The 13986-nt window shown below is 47.0% G+C and overlaps 3 protein-coding genes across 5 annotated transcripts in view; 1 reads left to right on the top strand and 2 right to left on the bottom strand.

Annotated features, from left to right (window-relative positions):
• The window catches only part of MAD1L1 (mitotic arrest deficient 1 like 1), a 352256-nt gene extending 346836 nt beyond the window's left edge, over positions 1-5420 (bottom strand). The window contains exons 1-4 of the mRNA XM_027683662.1: positions 5361-5420; positions 3982-4135; positions 2574-2714; positions 683-862 (exon numbers count right to left, since the gene is read on the bottom strand). Coding sequence (XP_027539463.1) covers positions 683-862; positions 2574-2714; positions 3982-4131 — 471 coding nt within the window. The 5' untranslated portion in view covers positions 4132-4135; positions 5361-5420. The remainder of the gene's footprint in view (positions 1-682; positions 863-2573; positions 2715-3981; positions 4136-5360) is intronic.
• A 1036-nt stretch (positions 5421-6456) lies between these two features.
• On the bottom strand, positions 6457-8825 carry MRM2 (mitochondrial rRNA methyltransferase 2). Its single transcript, XM_027683580.1, has 3 exons — positions 8752-8825; positions 7782-8053; positions 6457-7132 (listed from the first exon to the last, which is right to left on the bottom strand). Exons 1-3 carry the CDS (start codon positions 8787-8789, stop codon positions 6708-6710), a joined length of 735 nt encoding a protein of 244 aa, XP_027539381.1. The 5' UTR covers positions 8790-8825; the 3' UTR covers positions 6457-6707.
• Position 8826: 1 nt separating this feature from the next.
• On the top strand, positions 8827-13613 carry NUDT1 (nudix hydrolase 1). 3 transcript variants are annotated; one of them, XM_027683581.1, is made up of 4 exons: positions 8827-8877; positions 9634-9790; positions 12723-12868; positions 13079-13613. In XM_027683581.1, exons 2-4 carry the CDS (start codon positions 9639-9641, stop codon positions 13249-13251), a joined length of 471 nt encoding a protein of 156 aa, XP_027539382.1. In that variant the 5' UTR covers positions 8827-8877; positions 9634-9638; the 3' UTR covers positions 13252-13613. The 3 variants fall into 3 exon arrangements, with proteins under 3 accessions (XP_027539382.1, XP_027539384.1, XP_027539383.1); XM_027683583.1 differs by lacking the exon at positions 8827-8877 and adding an exon at positions 8886-8896; XM_027683582.1 differs by lacking the exon at positions 8827-8877 and adding an exon at positions 8910-8930.
• Positions 13614-13986: the final 373 nt, after the last annotated feature.

Genomic DNA, 13986 nt, shown 5'->3' with positions numbered 1-13986 from the left:
ACTCTAGAAACAATCCCACTCTCGCAAACCTTCAGACCTGGAAACTTACCTCAAACAAAGGTAAAAGAAAATCATCTAGTAGCTTTCATCTGTCACCCAAATTGTCATTTCCATTACCTGTTACCTGAGTGACCCCAAACTGGCATGAAAAATATCAAGCTTCAAAGTTAGATGATGATAAGTACATATATTAAAGAAAAAAATTATCCCACAACCATTCCAAATTTATTTTGTCTGAGTTTCAAAATCTAAAATGTCTGGGTTTGCCTCAACCAAATACCAGAGGCATTACAGTTTCCTTAGAAGTAGAGGCCAGTGGTTTTCAGGATTTTTTTCTAAATATCTTAACTCCAAAGAAAAGCTCACAGGTCATGTAACCTGACTTTCAACCTTGGTGTTGTATGTTGCCTTGCACTTTTTTCCTCCTTCTCCACATCAACTTGTCTAAGAAATCTCTTCTCCTTCTGACCTGCTCACTTGTGTCTGGGCTTGGTTTGGTTCTAAACTTTGACAGCAAGGACACACACCACCAGGGTTTATTAATTTCCAGGTGATGAACACAGTGATTCCAATTATTTTGTTTGGGTTTGGTTTTTTTTTAATCAAAAAGGGCATTTTCAATTCACAAGAACTGCAAAGTCATCTGAAACTATGAATGGATTAAAAATTACTCTGTTCTTACTTCATTAGCTTCAGCTAATTTGCTCTCCTTCTCTTGCAGCTTCTTACTCATTGTCTCCATGCTCTTCTTGTAGGATTTGTTCATCTCCATTTGTTCTTTCAGTTTATTTTCAGCTTCTGTTTCCCTTTCCTGATATTGCTTTATGCGTGTGAGCAGCTCCTGGTTACGGTCGGCCTCTCGCTTGCCAAGGAAAAAAAAAAGCAAAGAGACATAAGAAGAAAGTAGCACAAAGTTGAAGCCATCTTCCTTCTGTCTTCATTCCTCATCACCATGGTCACCAAGGCATCATCAGACCACAGCTTTAACCTGTTTTTGCATTGGCAAGGCCAAAAATCTCACCAGGAGCAACTCAACGTCAAGAGCTACCCAGGGCAAGGGAGCTGGAAAATTAAGAGACAGAGTCTTCCAAATCTCTTACACTAAGTCATGGCTATGAGAATACAAATGTGGCTTCACAGACTCCACTGCACACCCTCCAGCAGATCAGCAGATCTCCAGCAGAAAACATTCTGATCTCCAATTTAAAGCTGGCCCGTGCACAGCAAACTGACTTTCAGAAACTCAGATCTCAACAGTTGGGTTATAAGACAAACTTCCCTCTGCAGCTTCTGGAAACTGTATGAGGCCATTTAAAAGAAAAGAAACAGGGTTTAAATGCACAGTTTTACCAACTAATACAGTAAATATTTCTGCACTCTGACCACCTTTCATACACCATTTCGGTTTATTCCTACCACAAATTAATTCTTATTGAAAAAATGCATAGAAAATTGCTTTACTAATCAAAGCAAATCGAGACATGGATTTACATAGTAAACAAGGATTATGCAAAGCAATGTGAGGTTCCTAAAACCTTTATCCACATGACTCAGAAAAACACAGAATCTGAGCAGGGTAATTACCAGAGTGCTGGATTAGTGCTGCTCCCTTTTTTTGTACCAGTATTTCAAGGGTTTCTGTGACTGACTCAGCTACATTCCAGTTTGAACTCTTCCTGGCTTAATCCCACATCACCTGACTTCAGAGGAACAAGGAATTTAGTCACTGACTCGCTATTTCACAACTACACACTAAATCTGTCACCCAGCATCCTTGTAAAATACAACAAAACATGTTTATAATCAGCCACATATGAGATTTTTATTATACTACAAAACCCACTGATCTACTGCTTATTCCAGTAAGATCGTTAAGCAAACATATGTGGTCATAAAAGCAGAAACCAATAAAAGCTATTAGTCCCTGAGTGAGGCTCACTGTTTTATCAGTGCAGGCTCCCTTGTGTGACACTGCATGGCTGGCACTATTGCCATTCCAATTAATTACAGTCACACAAACTAAATGCTTGCAATTGTGCCAGCAGAAGTTTCAATTCAGCTAGGAGAAAAATTACTAAATACTTCTGGGGGAAACAAATAGTAAACCCCTTTTATTATGGCTACCCATGATAACTTTAGTGCTAAACTAACAGAACCCAGTGATCAGATCAGGGGTCTGTCAACCTAACAAGGCTTCAAGTTCACACTCTTGTGCACATCAGCAAGTTGGTGCAATGCACTGCAAGGGATCTGTAGGGCAAAACAGTTGGTGCTGGGAACTTGACACCCACACCACCACCACCTCTGCAGTAAATGCAAACACAGTAAATGCATTCCAGGACCATCTACTACAGATTCACTGAAGTCCTGCCCTGAAGACAGGGTCTATTAGCAGCTGGAGAATACCAGACTTGCTCCAAAAAAAAGTTGCCTATACACATTCTGAGACATTCCACTGCAAAGCACAGCTCATGAGAAGTGGAGAGGATATCCCTGATCCAAACCAAAACACCACTGTAGATGCTCCACAGGTGTTCTGACTCAGGCCTGTGATCCCAAGCCACCACACTCACCTCATAGTTCCTGGCGTTGGTGTTGGCTGCCTTCTCCAGCTCGATGCGAGCTCGTTTGTGGCTGAGCTCCATCTGCATCTTCTCCCGCTCCACCTGCAGCAGCTGGGATTTGGAGTGGATCTGCCCAGCTTGTTCTTCCAACTGGCCAGTTCATGTGTGAAAAGGGACAATGCACTCCATTAACAGCACAGCAATAATAAGGCAGGGTGGTGCCTCCCACCCTGTACTGCTTCTGCTGACATTTATGTGCCATTTTACAAAGCACCAGGAAACTATCACCAAATTTGTTGTTCTTCTCACACCAGCTGCAGTTGGGGAACCACACCCAAAACCACATATCAAATCAAGGTGAGTTGGAAAGAAATTAATTCCAAGTTCTTCACTCAGAATTCTTCCTTCGATCTCTAGAGATACTCTGACAAAATGTACTTTTCTATCTAAAAGAAGTTTAATTATGAACTCCCAGAGCCTCATAAAAGTAAAAGCAGCTGGCCAAGAAGCACGGATCATTCTCCCAATAAAATGCAACTACTGAGCAAAATAACATGTTTTTCTATGACCTCTGCAACATTACACTTCATTTTTTCATTGAAATTACTTTGGAGCACAGACAATACTAACAGAATTCCTCATCTCCTGGTGATGTACATCCAACACACAGGTAATGGAGACTCTACCCAGAGAGAGCCTCCTCTAACCATCACTGTCACCAGAGATGTAACAGAGACAGAAATTGCCTTTTGTCAACATTTCAAATGCAAAGCAGATTTATATTAAAATAAGCAAGCTTACTTATACCTAGAGATTGAAATAGAAATTATATTAACAGAACAGAGAAACTTCATTCCAGCCTAATAAACAGTCCTTAGGATCCAAGATGTCAACTTATTTTATGCTTTATGAGCATGAAGCAGCTAAAAGAAAGAAAAGTAAAAACCATAGGTGGATGCAAACAGAAGCAGACATGAAAGCACAAACTATTTGAACTGTGTGCTTATCAAAGCCACACTCCTGTATGTGTCCAGGCAAAGAAACCTTAAAATTATGAAAAAAAAAAAAGGTAACAAAGTGTCTTACTAGAAAAATGGTAACAGATCTAAAGCTCCTCTGTTCAGCAATATCAAAACAACTTACAATTTAATTTCCTGAGCTGGTTCACAGATATAACTTGCAGGGAATAATTTCAAAGCACTTCTCATTCTTTTACAAAAGAGAAATAAGTATGTCTGACACTTGAAAAAAATTAAATATTTTCTGGAAAAAATTCAGAATGTTGACCAAAAGCAAGCTTCCAATAGTGAGCTTGCATGAACATCAGTTTCAGAAAGAACGGTCAGATCTGAATGAAATCAATCCCAATTCCTGGAGTCAAAAGGAGCACACAAGCACACTGATGAGGACACCTCACCTGCATCCTCTGCTGGTACTGGATCTGCAAGGAGCTTTGAGATGGTCCTGGTGGGGCCAGCCCACTCACCCCCTCCATACGCTGAGATATGAAGTGGTTGAGGGATTTCAGGGTGGAGAAGACGGTGGTGTTATTTTCCAAGTCCTCCATGGCTCTGGAAACAGATACAAATAGACATCACCAAACAGAGCACGCTGCTGGATCCTGGCTGCTCTGCTGAGGAGAGACACGCCACTGCCCTGAGGAAACTCTCAATGTCTTCCAATTTACAGGGTAAAATCAACCTGCAAATCACTGCAGGTGCATCCTAACCCACAGAAAACACGACCCAACCCAGGCTGGAGTTGTAGGTCTCTGAAATGAGAAAATGAAGCAAGACAGGCTGTTCTTCCCTGGGCTTTCTACCCAAAATGGTTTGATTTTATTTAAATACTTTCTCCCCTGAATTTTGGGCCTATAAATGTACAAATAAAAGCTGTCATGAGTCATACAAAATTGAATTTTCTTTTCTGGGAGACAAGTTAACATTGTAGGGCAGGGAGACCTACAGCAGGCAACAGTAACAAACAGAACTCATTATTCTTCCCCCAAACTTTTGAAGCTGAGGGGGGAGGAGAACTACATATTAGCAGCAAACCCTTCTATTCAACTTGTTTCTGGTTTCCCGAAATCACTCTGGAAGCACTAACTTCCAGCAAGAAGTCTTCCCCAGTTCACAGATCCCTTCTATAAGTAAAACTGCATTTCCTCGATCACGTAAAAGTTTTTGCAAATCCTTCAGATTCAGAAGGGCCGAAGACAAACCAAGCCTGAAGCTCCGAAACGCCAGCAAGGTTTCCCAGGAGACTTCAGGGAGCCTTAAGGGAGTTCCTGCAGTGACTGCGTGCTCCATAAAGCCCCAGGATCATGGAAGGCAGCCACAACATTCACACAGAGTGGCGCCGGAGACACAGTCCTGGGGCTAACTCCAGGCTCCTGCATTCTCAGTTATTCCTTGGATTTATATCGTCACGAAGAGGAGGCGTAACAGCAGCACACGGGCAGCAGAGCAGCCAAAACCCAGGAGAAAGCGTTTATTCAAACTACGCACTAGGGTACGAGTACACACGAATTCCCGAGAGTCCCCTACCCGCAGGGGGCTTGAGGTAGGCAAGCCTGTCCTCAAACCTACTGAAAATAAGGACACGCAGGTCCCGCCCGCGGTTCAGAAACCCCCGCGGCCGAGGGACCCCCGGGGCTCCCGGAGATCCCCCGCCCGGCAGCGAACCCGCGGCAGCGGCAGGCACGGGGCTGCTCGGGGGCTCGCCCCGGAGGGCGGGAGCGGGGCGGGATCGGTGAGATCCATCCATCCCCATCCCTCCCGGTCCCTCCTCGCTCACCGGCGCGCGCCCCGCTTGGATCTCCCTCCTCTCCCCGGCCACGGGATCTCACGGGAACTCCACGCCCCGCTCTCGCGAGAACGCCGGCCCTGCCCGCCGTAACGACGCGACTAGGCGCGCATCTCCGCCCTACCGTATTTCCTCGGCGCGGAGGAGCTCCCAGCTCGGCCGGTGGGCAGCTCGCCCCCCCTTCCCCCGCCCAAAATCCCCCTGCGCCCTCCTGCTCGGGCAGAGCCTCCCGGACCCTCCGCAGCTGCAGCCGGAGGAGCAGAGGAGCAGCACATGCTCTGCCGGCTCCCATTCCCACCGCGAATCCCAGGTCATAATGTTTTTCAAGGAGCGACTGACTTCAATTTTCTTTTACTACTCGACACCCCACTCCCCAGTTTAGGCTTTTGGGTTAGCGCTGCCACACACCCTCTTCAGTATGGAGATCCAGATCAGCAGGTTTCAAATCACAATTCAATAAATCTGTAAGCAGTCCCACATGAGCTGTTTACGATCTGGAAGCCTTAAAAACACCCAGTGCTACCAGCTCCTTGTATATCCCATGCCACAGTCAGCCTGATAAAAGCACTATTTACTATAAAAGTTGCCACTTCCAGATAAGGCAGTGGGTAAATCTATTTGTGCAAACAGATTTCTGGCAATTCAATCAGTTATTCTCCCTGTCCAGGATCTTGGGAACATCTTGTCATTTCACCTGGGAACCACCACAGGTCACACCTGAAACAAGACTGAAATGATCTGCATAGCAATGACTCGGCCCCACTGCCACTGGATTTATGAGTGCCATGAAGCAGCAATTTCTAAATATAGCCTGTGTCCATAGGAAAGGCAGCAGAGCCATTGGGCTGAACATTCCCAAGCCATCCGTGTCTCCCACACTGCTGGGTTACAGATCCCAACGTGAAGATGCAGATCCTGATGTGAACAGAAATATTTTCTATTTTTACATGTGCTAATAAATTGCACCAGCTACTAAGAGGCACTAAATTGGCTCAAACTTCCCTCGCTGTACTCTCACATATCAACAACCCCCTTTATGGTCTGTCTCATGTATGACATTAACAGGGCAATGATTTCCAAACACACATTAAACACTCACAATATCACCATTTTATTTTCATTTCCATTACTCCAGCCCCAGAGGTTTCCTGTCAGATTATTCCTCTCCATTCCCAACCGTTTCCTCCACAGGTATTTGAAAAGCATGACGGACTTCATGAGAATCGTGGCAGGTTTCCCCAGGGTCTCCATGGTGGGATTTTTCTTTAGACACCTACCAAAATTCAGATTTCCAATCAGTGTCTGATTACCTGCTTGAGAATCTGCAGTTCTCAGCTTTCATTTCCCTTTGTACAGCCTTGCCAAGTAATAAGATTCCGCAGACTCCTTCCGGCTGGCCTGAGGCTTTATAGTTCTCACGTCTTGGAACTGCTCCTTCAGTCTGTTTTGCAGAAGACGGGCCTCAGATCCATCCCAGAACTTACAGAGCATCGTTCCCTTTGGCTTTAAAATGCTTTGGGACAGGTTCAGAAGGCCCAAGCACAGATTGATCACCTTCTGGTGATCCAGTTCCTTGATGCCCGTCGCGTTAGGTGCCATGTCGCTCAGGATAACGTCCGCCTTCCCCGCGGGAAGCAGGCTCTGGATTGTCCTCAGCGTGCTGGGGTCTGCAATGTCAGTGTTTGACAGGAAAACTGCTCCTTCCAGAGGAGAAATCCGCAGGAGGTCAACGCCAAGGACAAAGCCAGTGGGGACAGCAGGATCTGTAAGGATGAAGGACACACAAACACTCACAATGACTGCGAACGACTTGCACGTGCGTGAGCTCAAGAAACAAAACTGCCTTCCTGTCCCCTGGCAGTTTGCTGGGTGCATCTGGATGGAGGGTTTGCCATAAGCTCATCCATTCCAGACAGGAAAACTCAGCTACTTTGGATAAGCAAGGGGGATTTTTCTTGTTTTTCTGCTGCTGTTTCAAGGCTGACAGTCCTGACAATGGTACAGATGATAACACCTTAAGTAAGTATTAATGGCTTAAACCACGTAAACCAGGCACAGTGGTTACTTCCATTTTTCTAGAATGGAAATAAAAAATCAGGTAAGCCAAGGTAATTGCTGGAGGCTACACTGATTTTAGAACTGGATGAGGGGATCTTCCTCACAACAGCTAATCAGAACACTAATATCACATGGTATGGTTTTGTTTCACAAATACAATTTTTTCAGACCGTATGAAGATTCACTAGGCAACACCTCATGCTTCTGTCAGTGACTGCCATTTGCCAGCATCCACATTCCTTCCCCATACCACTTCCATCATAGTATTTCTTAGATTTCATAGTATTTCATAGATTTCTCACACAATTCAAGAGGAGTATCATGCCCATCCTTGCCTGCCAAAAACACACGTACCAGTACCCAAGGCATTGACCCTCTCTACAGTAACCTGGCTCCAAGCACCAGGTGCTGCTCCACAGTCGAGAACAGAAAGTCCTGGCCGAAGAATATGAAGCTTGTCATCGATCTCCAGCAATTTGAAGGCACTTCTGCAACGGTAATGCTGCTGCTTTGATGCCTTCACAAAAGGATCCTTCAAGTGCCGCTCCAACCACAGCTGCTCAGTCCCAGTTTTCTTCAGAAACCTGACGGTGGTGTGCAGACATCTGCTCACCGAACGCCAACAGCTGCCCGGCAAGAAAGGCAAGTTAACTGGTTAGTACATGATGACGATGTATTTCAAAAGTCTCTATAGTAATTAATTCCAACCTCGGCTACAGGCTGCCCAGGGAGGTTGTGGGGTCTCCCTCTCTAGAGACATTTAAATCCCACCTGGACACATCCCTGTGTCACCCCCTTCAGGTAAAGCTGCCTTGGCACAGGGGTTGGACTGGATGATTGAACTCCAGAGGTCACTAACAATTTTGTGATTCTAAACAGAAGCCTCCAAATTTGAGATTTTTGGCACCTTTAGCTATCAGGTCCAACCACAACAGAAGGACCATGTTTTCGATGAGGCCTCACAGAATACCCTGAGGGAAGGGGGGAAAAGAATCCCCGCTCTAGCACAGACAGCTCCCATGTTTAAGGACACGACACGGTAAAGCGACCCCAGCACGGTCCCGGGCTGCCTCAGAGGGGCTGGAGGCCTCCGTGATCCCCTCAGAGGAACCAGGGAGATACCCGAGCTCCTGCAAGCTCCGGGCGGAGCAACCCACAGCCACTGCCCGGGGGGGACCCCCGCCCGGCATTTCCAGCAACCACACACCCACACGCCCATTAACCCACTCCTGAGGGGAACTCCAGGCGCCGGGACTAACGACACCACACGGCCACCCCCCGGGGGGGGGGGTCCCGGGATCTCCTCAGCGGCCCCATCACGCACCTGCCCCCGGCGATGGCGGCACCCCCCGGCCCCGCCATGGCCGCCTGGTCCCGCCCCGTCCCGCCTCCCTCACGGCGGCGGCGGCGCGGGAAGAACCGGGAAGCGCCTCGGCTGAGCGGGACTGAGGTGGGCGGGAAAGGCGGGGGTTTGGGGCCGAGGGGCGAGCGGACAGGCATGGGGTGCTGGGGGCGTGAAGGATTTGGGGGGAGGGTGTTGAGGGGATCAAGGCTTTGGGGAGGGGGTTTGAGGGGAACAAGGATTCGGGGAGGGGCGATCAAAAGATTGGGGAGGGGCGCTGGGGGGCTCAGGGGTTCGGGTAAGGGGGGCTGAGGGAATCAGGGATTCAGGGAGGGAATTTTGGGGGAACAGGGATCTGGGGAGGGGGGAATCAAAGATTTGGGGAGGAAGTGGTGGGGGGATCAAAGATTCGGAGAGAGGGTGCTGAGTGTGGTCCGGGATTCAGGGAGGGGGTGTTGAGGGAGTCAGGGATTCAGGGAGTGGGTTTCGGGGAACAAGGATTTGGGGAGGGGGGATCAAAGATTTGGGGAGGGGCGCTGAGGGGCTCAGGGATTCGGGAAGGGGTGGTGAGGGTGGTCAGGAATTCAGGGAGGGTGTATTGAGGATGGTCAGAGATTCAGGGAGGGTGTTTTGGGGGAACAAGGATTTGGGGAGGGGGGATCAAAGAGTTGGGGAGGGGGTGCTGGGGAAGCAGGAGAGCGAGGGTCAGTGGGAGCGTTAGAGAGGTATTGGGAGAGGCATTGGGGGACCAAGGATTTAGGGACCAGGCCTTGGGGGGTGAGGGGTGTTTTGGGGGTGAGGGGCTCTCTGATGAGGGGTGCCGGGAGCCCTTGGCTCAGCGTGCCCCCCTCATCCCTCTCCCAGGAGCCATGTACACGTCCAGACTCTTCACCCTCGTCCTGGTGGTGCAGCCGTCCCGTGTCCTCCTGGGCATGAAGAAGCGCGGGTTCGGCGCGGGGCTGTGGAACGGCTTCGGGGGGAAGGTGCAGCCCGGGGAGAGCATCGAGGAGGCTGCCCGGAGGTGAGGGCTCGGCCGGCGCCCCGGGGACAGGCGTGGGGCCACAGGATGGCCGTGGAGGTGTTGGACCATCGGCGGTGGGCTGCAGGCTGGTCAGTAACACCCCGGTGTGTTACCCACCAGTGCAGCCGTGAGCCATCTCTGAAACAGAGGCACCTGCTCCACAGGTGGTGAGGGATCGTCCCCATGTAGAAAGAAACAGGATTGCTCCCCCTGGTCTGTCATCTGCAAATCTTTAACTGTCATTCAACCTGTGAGCAACTGGAACTTCCCAAGTGTCCTCCCTCCCATCCCCTGGACTCTGATCTAAACTGAGAGTGAGTCTGCGAGTGGTAGACAGAGGTTCTTGCACTGTTCAGAGAGGTGCAGGGTTTAATTTTGGCTATATAGCAGAATTACAGGTAATTTAGTTTAAACAATAAGCCAAACTGCTTATTGTTTAAATTTTGAAGCTGTTGAACAGATGCCACCTTCCAGTAGCATTTTGAGTATTGAGTGAAAATGTAGTGACAAAATAGCAGAAATTCTTAGAGGTCCATTATGAAAGGCACTGTAGAAATTTATTGGTTTATTATATGGTGACATTTTAAAGTGCTAATGCTGAGTTAGGGAATTGAATTTCATCAGTAAAAAGGCACAGTATAATTTTTGAAAATTTTAGTGCTGATTTCTTGAAGTTCTTTCTTCTGTCTGGTCATTGAAATGAAGTAGCAGATCACAATTGAATTGCTACACTCTAAAAATCAGGTATCTTGTTCTTTACATGAATATTGCTGTTACTAAGCCACACTTTGCCATCTCCTCAGTTCCTGATACAACCCCAAAATTGCCCTTGCACCTGCAGGAAGATCAGTGTTGGTGTGTTCAGCTGCTACCCAGCAGCTTCTGCCCTGAACACTCTCCTCAGCTGTGCCAGCCCAACTGCCTGGGTTCTGTGCTGAGCTGATCCTGTGCAGATGTGCCCCAAGCAGCACAGGGCAATAACGTACCTGACACTGAGATCGTGGCTTTTCATATAACTTATCATCTCTGAACGGAGGGTGGGAGATCAGTTTTGTTACTTACCTCAGCCTTCACTTGCCAGGTTAACACTGTGGTGTAAATCTAGTTATTTGATTTGGGATTTGATTTCCTGGGTGTGTGTTTTACCTGTGCTGGCCCAGAGTCTGACAGTGGAGTTTTCATTCACAAGAGACGTGAACTGACCAAAGTTTCACTGACTCAGTGCAACGTTTCACAGCACAGCCAGCACCTGCTGCCTGGGTCTGTCCTCATCCCTTCACCTGCAGTTTACTCCAGAATGACACAACCAGTTCCTACCGAGGTCCGCTGTGCAGGAAGCTGTTCCCAGAGCCAAGGCCAGCTGGACACACTGGCCACTTGCCTGGCAGGAACACTGCTGGTGCACTGCTGCCTCAGGGCACAGCTCTCCTCCAGGAAGCATCACACAGTCCAAATCAAACTTCCCTTGCACTGGGAGTTGAGGTATTAGGCTGTGGTTCTGTGTTGCTCTGTCTCAGTTGGGCTGGCAGTGGCGTAAGGTGTGAAGTCCTCACAGCACAGAGAGTTAAACATTAAGCCGAAACATGAACAGAAGTTCCCAGTACCAGTAAGATTTCTATCCTTTGCTGGATATGGCACATTCCTGTGAGCACCTGGGCACCCACAGCTGCTCAGTGGCACATCTTGTAAGGGGAACACTGAGCGAGTTGGTTATTTCTAATTTGCCACCTGTAATGTTTCCACTTGCTACAGAGCCAAGCAGCTGATGGATAAATTGCCTGGAGAACCGTAGCAGTGTTGTGCTTTGTTCTTCAATTATCACTGCCTGTAAAAGGAGGCTTTTAGATTCATTGCTGGAAAATGACTCTGTTTTAGACATAGATAGCTTCTCAGAAGATAAACTAAAATTAGCCAAGACATTAAGTTGAAATATAATTTTGAAGGATGGGATCCATGAAATCGACGCCAAAGAAAGCTGGAGCCTTATAATGATTTCCATTACATTTTAAAATTGTTGTTACTGCCAAATAGGCAACTACATTAATTATTAACCTTAACTGAAGATACGTGGTTTCAGAGTATTCCTTATTTTTGTACATTAGAAAAACCATGACTAACTTCAAGCTATAGTGCTTCTGTTGGAGGGAGGTAAAATTAAAAAAAAAAAACCTGATCGTGGAACATAAACAGAGGAAACAATTGGATGTGTGTCAAGTAGCTGTTAATGGTGGAGTGTGGCAAAGAGCTGTCTGGCACATCTCTCCAAGTGCTCTTAAAAAAGTCCTGCCTTCTGGCCTCTCGTTATCCTCAATGTGTGCTTCCAAGGAGCGGAAAGGGAAAGTTTACACAATTGCTTTGTGTTTTTTTTATACTGCATTTGAATGGGAGACGGAATTCTTAACGTTCTGTATGCAAGTGGTTATGTATTGTGTAATTTAAATAAGCTTCAGTTTGCCTCAGAAGCAGCTGATAGTGTAGCAAGTACAGTTGTTCTGGTGTTCATCACGTTTCCCCATAATTCTAAAAGCTTTAGCTTGAAGTTGGCAAAGCCTTTGTCTAAATCATGTGTATCTCTGAGTTCTGAAGCCACATCCAGTCACAGTCACATGCCCACTTCTCACTGATCTCAGAAAAGGTCAGCATGTTGCAAGGACTGTAAATTACACTAAATGATCTGTTTTCCTGAATCTTCCCCTTCCAACATAGACTATTTACCTACCAGCCTCAGAGCCTGAAATAAAACATGATCCCATCTGACCTGGTTCCCGTGTGGTGTAAGTAGACTCATAGTTTGGTGCAAGTCAGAACCGTGCTCTGTTGTACAGCTTTCACCTTTGGTTCACTGGAAGGGTTTTGAAGTGCAAGTCAAGCTATTGACTGCAGGTTTTTTATGCCTCCCACTTTCATATAAAGAAATCTATGTCTTTTTCAGGGAGCTCCTGGAGGAGAGTGGACTGACTGTGGACACCTTGCAGAAGATGGGTCGGATCACATTTGAATTTGTGGGCAACTCTGAACTCATGGACGTTCATGTTTTCCGGGCAGATCACTTCCACGGAGAGCCAACAGAAAGTGAGGGTAGGTAGCTGGTAGAGGGGAGGGAAGGATGTGTGTGCTCTTCTGAAATGCACTGCTCTTATGAAATGGAGAACCAAATTTTCATGCCAAAATGCCCCCCCTTCAAAAGGGAGGCAGCTGGGCTGTAGAGGGAAGGTGCATATTGACAGATATTCAGCAGAAGTCCATGAAGGAAGGCCCATGCCAAGTTCTTTTGTTTTCTCCCACCAGAAATGCGGCCCCAGTGGTTTCAGCTGGATGAGGTGCCATTCAATTGCATGTGGCCAGATGATATCTACTGGTTTCCCCTGGTGCTTCAGAGAAAGTTGTTTCATGGCTATTTTAAGTTCCAGGGACAAGACACCATCCTGGAGCACAGCCTGAAAGAAGTGGAGGAAGTTTAAGAAAAGGGAAGCATTCAGCCCAAGTGCTACTGCCCACATTGGGCTGCAACACCATGAGTATGACTTATGAGGGTTTCCTTGCTCAGCTCTCCAGAGACTTATTTTCCAGGTCACTGGAAAGTAAGGAAAACAAGGGAGTTTCTTTAAGCAGAAATGAAAGCAGCAAGATTTTCCACGGTGTGAAGTCCCTGGCTGTGGTAGGCTTTAGCGGTTATGTGATCACAACTATTAAAAACTTAGTGTTAACCCTTTTCTTCACAGCTGGCTAATGGTTTAGGCTTTTCCCTCATGACTGGAATTTATTTCTTTTTTTAAATATTAAAAATATTTTTTTAGTAAAAGCGTGTGTTGTTCTATTGTAACAGTGTTGTGAAAAGCCTTTTGAAAAGTCCAGATAGAGACTCCTTCAGGGTTCTCCAGCTGAAGGCAGTGTGAGGTTACGAGAGTTATAAAAACAGAAGTTAGATGTATAGTCCTGTTTGAGCCCAGCTTTCACTCTTGCAGCTCCTGCAGTGAAGCTGAACTCCTTTGAGCATTTCAGGTAAAAATACGCTGAACAAAATCAAATTTCAGCAAGTCTCTGCTACAAAGTGCCACCCCCCATGGCTGCACACTTTGCCACAGGGCAGGAGCAGGTGACTGCTCAGCACTGATGTCAGCCCAACCCAGCAAAAGTTTAATCCAACTGTGCTAGAAATAACACATCACATATGTAGCTTCTTACACAAGTTTTGT

Source organism: Neopelma chrysocephalum, unplaced genomic scaffold, assembly GCF_003984885.1.
Source record: "Neopelma chrysocephalum unplaced genomic scaffold, ASM398488v2 Primary Assembly neopelma1_65, whole genome shotgun sequence".
Lineage (NCBI taxonomy): Eukaryota > Metazoa > Chordata > Aves > Passeriformes > Pipridae > Neopelma > Neopelma chrysocephalum.
The sequence above is the reverse complement of the archived record's forward strand: the minus strand, read 5'-3'. Positions and strand labels throughout refer to the sequence as shown.

Excerpts from the sequence above, each read along its gene's own strand:
- MRM2 (XM_027683580.1), bottom strand. The coding sequence starts at position 8,789 with ATGGCGGGGCCGGGGGGTGCCGCCATCGCCGGGGGCAG. Across the intron at positions 8,054-8,751 it reads GCCGCCATCGCCGGGGGCAG|CTGTTGGCGTTCGGTGAGCA; the intron begins GTGCGTGATGGG and ends CTTGCCGGGCAG. Across the intron at positions 7,133-7,781 it reads GGTCAATGCCTTGGGTACTG|ATCCTGCTGTCCCCACTGGC; the intron begins GTACGTGTGTTT and ends TCATCCTTACAG.
- NUDT1 (XM_027683581.1), top strand. The coding sequence starts at position 9,639 with ATGTACACGTCCAGACTCTTCACCCTCGTCCTGGTGGTGCAGCCGTCC. Across the intron at positions 9,791-12,722 it reads ATCGAGGAGGCTGCCCGGAG|GGAGCTCCTGGAGGAGAGTG; the intron begins GTGAGGGCTCGG and ends TGTCTTTTTCAG. Across the intron at positions 12,869-13,078 it reads AGAGCCAACAGAAAGTGAGG|AAATGCGGCCCCAGTGGTTT; the intron begins GTAGGTAGCTGG and ends TTCTCCCACCAG.